Genomic DNA, 13,006 nt, shown 5'->3' with positions numbered 1-13,006 from the left:
GTCATTTCGGGTCGGGACCCTTCTTCAGTGTCCTCAGATTTAGTCAAGGGGATGTATTTCATTGGGGGAAAAAACAATAGCAAGACCAGTAATCACAACATTTTTACTGAGACAGTTTACTCCATCTGAAACAATTCCCCACCACACCAGAAAGGAGCTGCCAAGAGTAGTAATCATGCCAACGTTTCCCCAAAACAAAAACGGCACAAAGTGCTGATGTAACTCAGATCTGGCAACATCTCTGGAGAACATGGACAGGTGATGTTTCGGGTCGGAATCCTTTGTTGGAAGATTTGAAAAAAACCCACAACGTATTTGAACGCTCAGTGAATAATTCCCGTTGACCAGGTTTCATTGCCAGGTTTATAGTAGAAACGTAGAACTGCAGATGCTGGTTACATCTGAAGAAGGGTCCCGACCAGAGACCTCACCTACCATGTTCTCCAGAGATGCTGCCTACCCGCTGAGTTACTTCAGCATTTTGTTTCCCGTCGGCTGTAAGGAACGTGCACAGTATTTACACGTTACATCTGAAGCATTTGGGTTTGGAACTTGACTATTATTCAAAGAATACACCTTCTGCGGATTAGATACAGTGGGCTAAGGAAGCATTTCTCAACATTTAAGCTCATTATTTGTAAACGTGGTGCATCAACATAACACTTATAAGTTCTAAAGGGCTCTTATTAGGTTAAGAGTAAAATACAGCTTCTTCCCAGCTGTCGTCAGGCAACTGAACCATCTTATAAACAAATAGAGAACAGTGCTGACCTGTGATCTACACCATTGGAGACCCTCGGACTATATTTAATCGGATTTTACTGGACTATAATCGACATAAACAGTTTTTCAATGTACATGGGAACGCAAGACAATAAACTCAACTACGCATGGAGATAACGTAAATAGTTGTTTGATATATCGCAGACACGCTGCATTTGCAGGTGGGGGTGGGGGCCTACGAGTATCGGAGGCACAAGAAACTGCAGGTGCGGGTTTACAAAAAAGACACAAAGCGCTGGAGTAACTCAACGGGTCAGGCAGCATCTCTGGTAAACGTGGATAGGCGATAAAGACATGTAACGTTACCTATCCATGTTCTCTAGAGATGCTGCTTAACCCGCTGAGTTGCTCCAGCACTCGAGTCTCTCCGCGAGTATCTGACTCCACTTAAAGTTGTATTAAGGGCTTTAATGAGGTCAGGAAAATGCGATCCGTGTTAAATGAAGATCCGTGCCGGTGTGGCCTTAGTAACGACCTCCGGTTACATGCATGTAGTTTGTGCTTGTGTTGTGAAGACAACGAGGCATCATAGTGGCAGCGCTTCACCAGCAATCAGAAATCCAAAATCACTACTCCTCAAATCAAAGAAAAACAATTTCAAACAACGAAAGGTACAGGTAGTAACCAGGAACTGCGGGTGTGGGTTTACAACAAAAACAAAACACAAAGTGATGGAGTAACTCTGTCACGACACATTATGCTGTGTCTTTTACGCAGTTTGGATGGTTTTTCATTCAATCGAAGTTTAGGAGGTAAATGGTTCTGAGTGGTTTTGAACTAATATTAACATATTTTACCATGAATTCACTTTTTTTTCCGAGTTCTCTTTCCATGGGAAATGAGCAATAGCAGCAATTTATCCCCAAAGAACGTAAACAAAATATCGAGACGCGAAGAACTGCATATGCTAGGTTATAAAATAAATTGCAGTGAATTGTGGAGGCAGCCCAGACCACCACACAAACGAACCTCCCTTCCATTGACTCCATCTACACTTCACGCTGCCTCGGCAAGGCCACGAACATAATCAAGGACCAGTCTCACCCCGTCACTTCCTCGTCTCCTCTCCCATCACTCACATGGTACAGTAAAATAGACTTTTAACCATATAACCATATAACAATTACAGCACGGAAACAGGCCATCTCGGCCCTACAAGTCCGAGCCGAACAATTATTTTCCCTTAGTCCCTTAGTTCCCTTTTAGTGATTATAAGTTTGCATATTATGTGCAACCGGTTTTATTTGAGTGTAGAAATATCAAGAAAAAGTTTGGGACCCAACTGTTAAAATTTTCACAACACATCTTATCTTTCCATTCTCCATTCAATCATACCCAGTTAGTTTTTAAATAGTTATTATATTTTGTTCAATGTCGATACAAGGAACTGCAGATGCTTAGGAAAAAAGTGCAGGAGTAAATCAGCGGGTGAGACAGCATCTCTGACCCGCAGAGTTACTCCAGCATTTTGTTTTGTTTTAATTAAATATCAAACGTTGTATAGTTAGTAGTAGACATTTACTATTTTTTGAATATTCAAAAATTTAGAAATGCTACTATAGGGAAATCAGATTAAGATTCCTGCTAAAAAAATCTGAAGGAAGGAACTAGATTATACCGAAGATAGACACAAAATACTGGTGTAACTCAGCAGGTCAGGCAGCATCTCTGGCGAAAAGCGATAGGTGGAAGGAACTGCAGATACTGGTTGTACCTGCTAAAAATCTTAGTTAATTTGCACAATTATCGTAGGAGACGTTAGACACTCAATTTCTCTACTTGCACAATGTTTGCTAACGGGATATTTATTAATTCAACATGCATTATTCGAAAACAAATTAAAGATCATTTGACGTAAACGAGAAATAATTAATTTAAATTCCAGTTAAGAACAGAAATCCTTGGTAAAATGCGAAAATGATTGCTGTAAACTCAATTGGATTTGAACCACGTTGAAAATTGCAAGAAACTAAGTAATAGGAACATAACAAATAAAAGATCTCTGAAAATTATAGGATTTATTATCGATTTAAATACCGAACGAAAAGATTCAGACAATGTCGAATTAGCTGCCCCAGGGAGAAACATTAAAATATATGTAAAATAACTCAGATTACAGATTAACATGCTCGCATCCGCTACTAGATGTGGCTATGATAGCCATAGAATACATTGGGTTTAAGACACGTAAAATATTTTTGCAAGTTCAATGCAAGAACATTCCTCACAAATGCCTCACGCTTAAAATCTTATTATGCAGTAAATGACATGGAGCATGCAAATGCTTTACCCCCCCCCCCCCCCCCCCAATCACACACAACGGTGAATTAAAGGAATACACTTGTTCCTCAACATACTAAATTACTCTCCTACTATATGGAATAAAGCACGCGAGATGTAGAGCTATTCAGCAAATGAATCATTGGATCAAAGGGGTAAAAAAATTGAGGCTCTGTAATATGGCAGGAAATCAGAAAAGATTCATTGTAATAAATACTACCAAGGCCACCACGGTTTAATTTTCTTTTTATTATTTTACTTTACACATTAACTGGCGAAAGAAAAAAACAGTATATGTGACGTTCACTTCAGAGGGAACGGAAAAGTATACCCATATACAAGCACGATCATATCTTTACAGAATAGACAAAATGTACATGTCATCCCTCCCTGAAAAAACGTCATGGACCCCAACCCCCTCCCTCCCCCTATTGCAAACAGATCAAGATATATTTCTTGGGGGATCTCCGTCACTTTAGAGTCCAGTTTAACAACGTGGCAATGTCAGGAACTGGACTCTAAAATTCTACGCTGCATTAAAAACGGGTGCATTAAAATCTATTCTAGAGCCCGAGGACATTCAACGCAAAATAATTCCACCGTTCTACCATTTAAAATGATAATATGTACACATAATGTATATAGGACGCCAACGCCAAAACGTTGGCCAAAGGAATTGAAGGGATTTATTTCCTGTACAGACATGATTTACAAAACGAAGCTTCAATTGAAGTATTGGGGAGAGGTCTGTACAGATGAACACACGGGTTTTAAAACTTCACTCTTATAGTTATTTAAATCACATTTAGAACACTGATGGGTGTTTGCAAAATTTTTAAAAAAAAACACCGGCCTAGGATTGCCACCGAGAGAAGGCGTCAGCAGCACAAGGGGGAGAAGAGGAAACACAAGGGACTGGAGCGAGGTGGAGAGGTCTTTGTGCTGCGCGCAAGAATCTCTTGTGACCAAAGACTGAAGCCGGCCTCGGATTTGGCACTGTCCCGGGAGAGGGAGATTTGAAGATCCGAGTGGGATCTGGAGGAAGTTTGGACAGGATCCGGTGGATCCCATGAGATCTGGATGGAATCCCTGGGAGGTGGCTGGAGGAGATGTGGGTGGGATCTGGAGATGTGTGTGTGTGTGTGTGTGTGTGTGTGTGTGTGTGTGTGTGTGTGTGTGTGTGTGTGTGTGTGTGTGTGTGTGTGTGTGTGTGTGTGTATGTGGAGGGGGGGGCGGTGTCTGGAGATCTGGGTAAGATCCAGGGAGGAATTGGAGATCTGGAATGGCTATGGATCTAGTAATCTCAGGGATCTAAGGGTTGGGGAGATCTGGAATGATGTAGTGGAGAATTGGTAGAACTTGGAAGGTGGGGAGATCTGGAGAGCATGTGGGTCCTATCCGCCAGGCAGGAAAGGGGGGTGGGAGGGAGGGGGCTTCAGGCATGAGAGTAGAAACCGTAGAAAGCCATCTCCTTGGCACAGTTCTTCTCGCAGTCTCGGGGGGGCAGCGCCTCGCTCTTGAGAGGGGACGAGCTCTCGGGGGGAGCGGGGGCGGGCGGCTGGGCGTCAGTCGACATACGCCTCCTCTTCACCTGCTCGTAGATGCCGGCGTCCGCCCCCGAGTCCATTGTCTTGATGGTAGACTGCGTCTCGATCCAAGAGGCGGCGTCGGGCAACTCCTTGCCTTTCGTGTCCTCGGCTCCGCCCGACAGGGTCGAGCGGTCGTTGCCGCCAGCTCCCGGAACCGGACCCAGGCCCTCGGCTGCGGCGGCCGCCGCCGCTGCAGCCGCCGCCGCCGCCTCCTCCAGATACGAGTTGGTGGAAGCTCCTCGGCCCCAGGGCAAGACGGAGCTGGCTTTACACGAGTATTGCGGGCTGCGCGCCCCCCAGCCCGACGGGTCGGGGTAGTAGCCCAGCGGGCGGTTGCTGGCTTGGAGGGGCAGCGCCTTCACCCCCACCCCGTAAGACAGCAGCGCGTTGCCGGCGAAGTCGGCGTCGTAAGCCGAGAAGTCGAGGCGGTTGTTGGCCGGGGTGACGAACCAGCGCTGGGGCGACGGGGCGGCCGCTTCATCGCTCGCTTGCTGCTGTGGAGACAGCAACCCGTTGGTGTGTGGCACACTGCGCTCTCCTCCCCCCGGCCCTGGTCCACCGTGGTGGTGGAAGCGGGCTTTGGCGTAGTTGTTGACGAACTGTTCTTGCAGGAAGGACTGGGTGACCGCATAGCGGGTGCCCGGCACGATCTGCGAGCGGGGAGAGTCGCTGGGAGACGGGGTGAGCCGGTCCATCTCGCAGCCCGTGTAGATCCTGCACAAACAGCGAGAGAAGGAGAGGGAAGAGTGGGTTGGGGGGGGGGGGGGGGGAGGGAATAGAGAGGGGGAGATGAGAGGGGAAGAGAGGAAGGGCGAGGAAAGGGGAGCGAGAGGAGAGAAAGAAGAGAAAGAAAAAGAGGAAGAGAGGATGGGGAGAGGCCTATTAAAATACTATATTCAAAATAAAAGCGTAAAACCGAGCAAAACGAATGCATTCTTAGTGGAGAGCAGCAAGTCTTACTGATGTCAAAACTAAAAACATTACTCAAAATAAAAGTGCAAAAGAACGCGCACCACCAGACTGAGGGACAGCTTCTTCCCCGCTTCTGCACGGTCCTTTCATAAGCTAGGGTACTGTCCGATTCACCTCTGCACCATTGTGTCTCTGGAACTGGTGCGCTACAATGCTGAGAACTACATTCTATACTCTGTATCTTCCCCTTTTCTCTACCTATTGTACTTTAGTTTGAACGAATCGTCTAAGAAACCTACATCCTTAATATGTGGAGAGCAGCGAGTATTTATTTCAAATTAAAACATAAAGTTAAAACGGTGGGGAACAGCGAATCTTACTTATTTCAAAAGTAAACATTTAAAAATAAAGCGTAAAAAGGACAAGTGTAAGTTAGTACTCAGTGTAGTGACGAGCAGTGAGTCTTTTTAGATCAATTTCAAAATAAACCGCTCTAAATAAAACATATATAATGTTAAAGAGCCGTTCAAAACTGCCAATCCATTCTCGGTGAAGAGCAGCGAACTGTATTTCAAAATAAAGCATATATGTAAAGAACCTTAAAACCCGTTCCTCGCCATTAATAATATTTTAATTTTAAGAATAAACTTTATTCAAAATAAAGGATGTAAAATAACCGCGCAGAACTATTTATATTCTTTGTCAAGAGGAGCAAGTCTTTTATTTTTCAAAATAAAAACTTTATCCAAAACAGTGCAAAACAGTGATACTTAATATATTCTTACTGGATTCGTGTTTAATTTCAGAGACAAACGTTACATTCAATGTCAAAGAAACGTGCAAAATTCTTCAGACTCATTCCTTCCACTAAGAAAACATTTCATTTTCAAAATAAACCTAGTAACATAACCGCGCGTAACTCTTAGTGTATTCTTCATGGCGAGGGGCGAGTCTTCTAATATTTCAGAAATAACCTTTATTTAAAATAACATAAGCAATGCGAAATGAAAACCGTGCAAAGCCAAAAATCACCCCCATCAACTAAGACAGTTAAGTTTTGCACGATGTTTACATTGTACATTTGTTTTATTACGAATAAAGTTTACTTTCGAAATAAAGAGACTCGCTGCTCTCCACAAATAATGTATTATCTCAAAAATAAGTTTTAAAATATATACGAAACACTTAGATTCTTAGTGTGTCTCTACATTCAATATTGCCATTGTTATAGCCAGTAGTGTTAGCACCTCGCTTCTCCCTTACATATCGCACCATTGCCACACATGTGCCTCCCTGGGGTGATATCCCCTCCCTTGTTTGAGAGGTGTCCCCACCGGTCTCTGCCCCTCAATGTCCAGCAGTGGAAGGAGCGAGTCTCCCTGTTCACTGGCGCTGCCTCCCAAACTAACTTCTCACCATGTGGACTGCTTCTCCACGCGACAACTTGCTGTCCAAATCAACAAGCCCACGTCAACTACCCTACGTCGGTCTGGTCACCTCGAAGGCACCCCATGCACCACGTGAATATTTAGACTCTTAAAACATTCCTCTACTACTGTTAATATATTGACATCCGCAAGGAAACAACAACAAAAATACAATAAATACTTGGGATTTAAACACAAATGTATCCAAAATACCGAGTTCTTAAAAACGCACATCACTAACTAAAAATCCTGTAACTGATCCCAGACCGTGAATCTCCAGAGGAATATAAAGTATACGTTTAAAATGTGATAACAATTCAGCAAATGTTTTTTTAATGAAACTAACAAACTCACGTGTCATAGTTATCTCTGAATCCTTTGGCAAATGGATTGTGGTCTATTTTCAGCTGCGTAATCTGTTTAAAATAAAAAAATATATATATATTTGCATCAAACCGCTCCAATTTCTCAGGAACCTAACAAGGTGCAGACAACTTAAATGTGTTTCCTGAAAGTTTTTAAATAAGAGTTGTGGAAAACAATGCGAAAGTCCGCGTAACAAGATGACGAGAGGGAATTTGTTCCCTGGTGGCGTTTAATTCCACAACTCAAAGGATGCCATTTTTTGTAAATGATCAGAAACCCGGCAGGTATGACTTCCCGATTTTAACATAACATTCCATGTACCGTCTGACACCAAGTGTAATTCGATGTACACAAGGAACTGCAGATGCTAGTTTACAAACAAAAAAAACACACACACACACACACACAGTGCTGGAGTAGCTCAGCGAGTCAGGCAGCGTCTCTGGAGAACATGGACAAAGTGACATTCTAACCGAAACGTTGTCTATCCATTGTCTATCCATGTTCTCCAGAGATGCTGCCTGACCCGCTGAGTTACTCCAGCACCTTGCGTCTACGTTTAATTCAAAGTTAGGCATTTTAATTATTAAAAGAACTCTAGATTTTTTAAAGGGTGGGAGCAGACCAAGTTGCGATCTACAATTCCTATTTTGTTTATCCCTCCCACCCCACATAAAGACAATTGTTTGGCTTTTACAATTCCATGCTCTGCATTGCCGCCGGGTTGCTTACATCTGTATTCTGATACGCTGTGACTGCGATAAACTGTGTTTCTGGAAAGGTAAAGGTCTGTACTCGGCCCGGCTGGTTAGAATCCTCCGCTCCGTCCTCGTTCACTTCCACTACGTGTAGCCTTGGCTGGTATTTGTGTAAAGACTGCAGAACCACCATCTGGGCGTAAAACAACACGGACAAAAAGCATTACTTTGGCCAGAGAAACAAACGCGCTTTATTTCCTCACTGTATATCCATATCTATATCAGCAGTCATATTCCCGTCAGAATAGCACTCACGTATAGCGAGTGGTTTCCAAAATCATTTATTAAGTGCTGAAATTCACTATAAAAGTCTTAAATCTTTGATTTTCTTTTCACATGGAGAACATGGAAATGGCATCAGAATGTATCCATTACCTGGCCGTTGTTGTTTGATGCCCCTTTGTTGTTGGTCAGTTTTAATTTTCCGAATGAAATCTCTTGCCTCATCCAATGAGCGCCGGTGTTTGGCGAATCTGGGTGCATGTAAATCCTATTACCTAAAGAGGAGCAACAGCCCATTTAATGCAATGTCCCTCCATTAGAGGAACTCGGATCGCCAAGCAGAAACATATATACACGCGCACTGATTGGGATTTGAGGAATAGGGAACAACTGTGGGAAGGAGTTGGCGGAATAGTATGATTGTACAAGTTGCTCTAATTGCTGAACCGAGGCTAGAACAGGTCACTGGAAAGAATAACTTGCCTTGTACGTTGGTGTCCGCTTTTCCACAAGGCACCCATTTGCCTCCCTGAAATCGCCAGTGATTTGGATCGGCTAAAATGATGTCAACAAAGATGTTGTAATGTGCCGTCGGGTCTAGGCCAGATATGTTAAAACTCAGAAATGGAAACATCCGCCTGAAATAGAAGGACCGAGATACAAATCAAAAAGGAATAAAAGCCAGAAAGACATTAAAAATTTAAAATATAGATGTGTTCCAGCTTGTTTGTGTCAGAACGTATAGTTATCAACTCACTGCTTTGCCTGACTTTGAAAATTGCATTGCTTTCATGTGCTTTAAAAAGTGAAAGAGATGCCAAAATAAAATCTCTTCATTGGTTAGAAACGCAAGTTTCTTAATTAGAAAAAAAAAACATTGATAAAGGAATAAGTACATAAAGGAACGATAATTAGGTACACGCTAACTACTCTGTAGTGTCAATTGCTGGGACTTGAGGGATTCTGCTCAGACTAGAGTAAATAATTTATACATTAAAATTCCACAATTTCGAGTCCTGTCTAAAATATCTGGTCTTTTGTAACTCCGTTTCTAGTGTCTGCCGCTTCGAAATAAATAAACGTGGTCGTGACTCTGCGATGGTAATCTCATTCTCCCAACTGAAATTGGTTAGTGTTCGGTGCGGCGTCAATTTAAAAAGCAAACATTGGTGGTTTTCACAAGAATCAAGAAGGTCTACTCACCTGCCTTGCTTGGTGATGATCATTTCCGTTTGATGCCTGTGGAATTTAAGCCATAGCGGCCTGTTACATAAATACACCTGGGCTTTGCCGGGAACTAGCCCTGGCTGACCAGAAGAAAATTGGTAGAAAGGTCCTCCTTGGTAGGTGTGTCCATACTGCTGGGGATAAGGGTAACCAGATCCCGGATAGCCTTGGGGAGAGGAATTGGAGAGAATGCTATTGTAGGCTCCATTTGTGATCACGGGGTGGTGAGCCATGTATCTACTCGGACTGCTGATGGAAAACGCAGGATGTGTGGGTCCATGCTGGCCGGTATAAGGGAACATAGCACTCGGAGTAGCAGTCGGTTGCTGTGCTTGGCTCGACTGTGACAGGATGTATCTCTCTGCCGCTGATCCATCGAAATTATGACGAATTTCAGAGACTCCGTCCAAAACAGGAGAGAGCTTGCTTCGGTGGACGTCCCCCGACGCGTCCTTGGAGTCGGGAAAATTATCTGCGTCTGATTGATTCGTCATTCCCCTGGTAATTTTTTTCAGAGGTGAACCTCTCTCCAGGCTATCAGTGGCCGAGATGATGGGATCGTGCAGAGTAAGCTCGCTGTTGGGATAAGTGCTGTTCACATTCAAAAATTTCTTCGATAGCATTATAGATGATGATAAACAATGCTCCAACTGCATAGCTTCACAAACAAGTACTTCGCCCTACAAAAACCCCTCAGCAACAGCGAGGGGAGGAAACAACCCAACCCGCTTGAAAGCAATTCTTTAAACACTCACAAAGGGCTTGTACTCGATTTTTTTCTCCCAAAAGCAATTGGCCAATTGACAGTTTGCAGTAGTAACGAAGGACTCGCTTTTGATCTCTCCGGTTGCACAACTAATGAAACGACGCTTGCTATTGGTTAGCAGCTGACAGTAATTTAATTAGACAGACATTAATTAGGATAATCACCTGAGTCCTAATGGCAATGATGGCAAATTGCAAGATGATCTCATTGCACAGTTAGTTTGCGTGTTGCTATCAAGCATCCATCCACCCCTTCCCCATTTTTGGACGGAGGATGATGTGGACAGGGGAGAGCAAATTTGCAAAGAATAAGGATCCACTTAAATTGTTTGTGAACTTTGATTTCTTGCCGAAATCATGATCATTAGCAGACAAGAGGAGGAAAAAGTAATTTCACTGTAAATAAGCAATACTCCCACGCCACTTATTTGGTGCGGGGTTTTTTTTTCCGCAATTCAACATTATTCCGTCGTTATTTTATGATCTGCGAATTATGCTTTTTGTACTGTGAAAATAGTTTTCGGCATGACTTCATTTTTACATGTCGCTTTGGATGAGGGTTAGGACCTGCACGAAGCAATTTAAGTGCAGGCCACTTGATGTGTTTTTTATTAAATCTATTTATTTATGAAGTGGGGAGAAAAAACTGTCAGCGCAGCGTCAGCGACTGTGCGGGTTCCTCAGACCTTTTTCGGAAAAAAAGTTAGCAAAGGATACGCAAAAAAACCCCGTAAGATTAATAAAGTGATATAAATAAATAACAGTTTACAATACACGAGAGACGTTCATCTTTTAAATACGGAGTGAATGCAAAGCTGCAAACGTGTACCTATACGTGAAGAATTCTGCAGAAGACCTCACCTTTTTTCCTTTTCACTCACAGTGGAAGTGCAGGGAATAAAGTTGTACGCTGGCAGTGCTGGTTCAGATTGCGTATTTAAATGTGTGGACGTGCCATTTGTGGCATGTGGGGAAAGAGCCATTTTTCCCGGCTGTTTACTCAGATTGCAATAATTTCGCTTTAATGAGAATGTCATCAACAATAAAAAAGCATTGCAGATCAGCGTATTTCCATACCAGCCATTGAAGATACTTCATTGTATACTCCTTGACACCCCAAACATTGTTATTCACTTCAATTGCGCTTGTTACAAAGAATTATGGACTTTAATTTGCTGTCCCAAATTACTAATTTAACGTATTTTAAATGCATTCTTTGGAGTTATTGTACATATTGTAGGTATGTAATACTCCACATGTCACAATTTCGCTTAAGATGAAGGGAACGCAATAGGCTGAATAACTTTTAGTCTATTTTATTCAATATCATAGTTTCACATTTGCGCGCGTTTCCTATCATTCTGTGAATTGGAAAGCATTAAAATCAATGAAAAACGTCTTCAAATGTTCATCTCAACGTGCCCAATTCCCCCGTGTTGCCCCGCACCAAAACCGGATAGGTTCCAATGATTCTTCTGTCTGAGAGTGCCCGTGTTCAGGTGCGCATTGGCAGATTTTATCACTAGAAACTTCTGATGTAAAATGGGATTTGAAATTGCACCGCGGCCTGACTGGCGCCAGTATGAATATTATTCTGAACGTGCCGCGGAAAATGTAGTATCTCCAAGTACAGGACAATGCAAATCACAACTTAATGTGATTTTAAAAAGATTGGGGAAAAAAGTGACTAAATGGTCAATATGACATGGAATGATATATGTAGGCACAGAGTTCTCTCGTCAAAACACTTGGAGTCCTATGCTTCAAATAAGGAGCGAAATCACAATTCTCTAGGTAATACATTAATATGGGGGTTGAACATAATGTTGCCTTTTGGAATGATCGTTTGGGGAACTTCATCCATTGAAACTAAACAGTGGAGAATAGTGTAATCCGGTCACTCGCCGGCACGTCGGATTCATGTAATGAAATCTATTGTCAATTTAATTTGAACCTATTAAAATGATTACATAGTTCACGCACATACGTTGAAACTTACAATACAATAATTTAATCAATCCGGTTTAAATCCGGGTGCAGTAAGGGGACTTTGTGAATTAGTACAAGCAGAATTTGCTGTTATGTATCTACGTGATTCATGCTCATTACATTTTTACCAGCGCACATAATAGTTTTTGATATTAAAGTACTTTAGTCATTGGTATAACTATGTATATAGTTATAACTATACAGCTATACCAATGCAATAAACGCGTTTGGTGGGTGTGTGCACCGAGCAAGTGCCTGGTACATTCAGATGTTCCAGATAATTTGTTCATGTGGAAGATTGATTATACAATTCTACCGCATGAATAATCGTACTATCGTCCAACCCATTTCAAGACGGTACTGTTGCCCAGTTCTCTATCAGTATCGGGAAGGGAGTTGGAGGGAAATATCCATCAGTAAGAGAGGTGAAGATAATATTTTGTTTTCTTTGAAAGTCGAGAGGAATGGATCATCTCAAAGTAGCTCGGGATATTTCAAGATCTTTGAAAAAAATGTTTAAACACGAGGGGATAAAAAAAATGTCTACTGACCAGTTTCAAAAGATTTGAGGATTTTCAGTGTTGAAAGCGTCGAACACTTTCAAATATGCACTACATACATAATACGCAAAACTTTATCCTCGCGGTGATTGTAGTTTTACCACGGACGTTAAAACCTTCCATGATCA

General features: G+C 42.4%; 1 protein-coding gene across 1 annotated transcript; it reads right to left on the bottom strand.

The window, feature by feature from the left end:
- Positions 1 to 4,213: 4,213 nt before the first annotated feature.
- tbr1 (T-box brain transcription factor 1) lies at positions 4,214 to 12,937 on the bottom strand. The gene is made up of 6 exons (XM_033024146.1): positions 9,541 to 12,937; positions 8,821 to 8,975; positions 8,491 to 8,612; positions 8,090 to 8,248; positions 7,346 to 7,407; positions 4,214 to 5,366 (listed from the first exon to the last, which is right to left on the bottom strand). The coding sequence occupies exons 1-6, from the start codon at positions 10,218 to 10,220 to the stop codon at positions 4,499 to 4,501; spliced, it is 2,046 nt and encodes a 681-aa protein (XP_032880037.1). The 5' UTR covers positions 10,221 to 12,937; the 3' UTR covers positions 4,214 to 4,498.
- Positions 12,938 to 13,006: the final 69 nt, after the last annotated feature.

The sequence above is a fragment of the Amblyraja radiata genome, chromosome 7 (assembly GCF_010909765.2).
Source record: "Amblyraja radiata isolate CabotCenter1 chromosome 7, sAmbRad1.1.pri, whole genome shotgun sequence".
NCBI lineage: Eukaryota > Metazoa > Chordata > Chondrichthyes > Rajiformes > Rajidae > Amblyraja > Amblyraja radiata.
This window is presented reverse-complemented; position numbering and strand designations above follow the sequence as displayed.

Bases quoted from the DNA above. Each gene is read 5' to 3' on its own strand.
- tbr1 (XM_033024146.1), bottom strand. From the start codon at position 10,220: ATGCAGTTGGAGCATTGTTTATCATCATCTATAATGCTATCGAAGAAA. The intron at 8,613-8,820 runs GCAAGTTATTCT...GCTCCTCTTTAG, and splicing joins AGCGGACACCAACGTACAAG to GTAATAGGATTTACATGCAC. The intron at 7,408-8,089 runs GTAAGCAACCCG...TATTTTAAACAG, and splicing joins CAGCGTATCAGAATACAGAT to ATTACGCAGCTGAAAATAGA.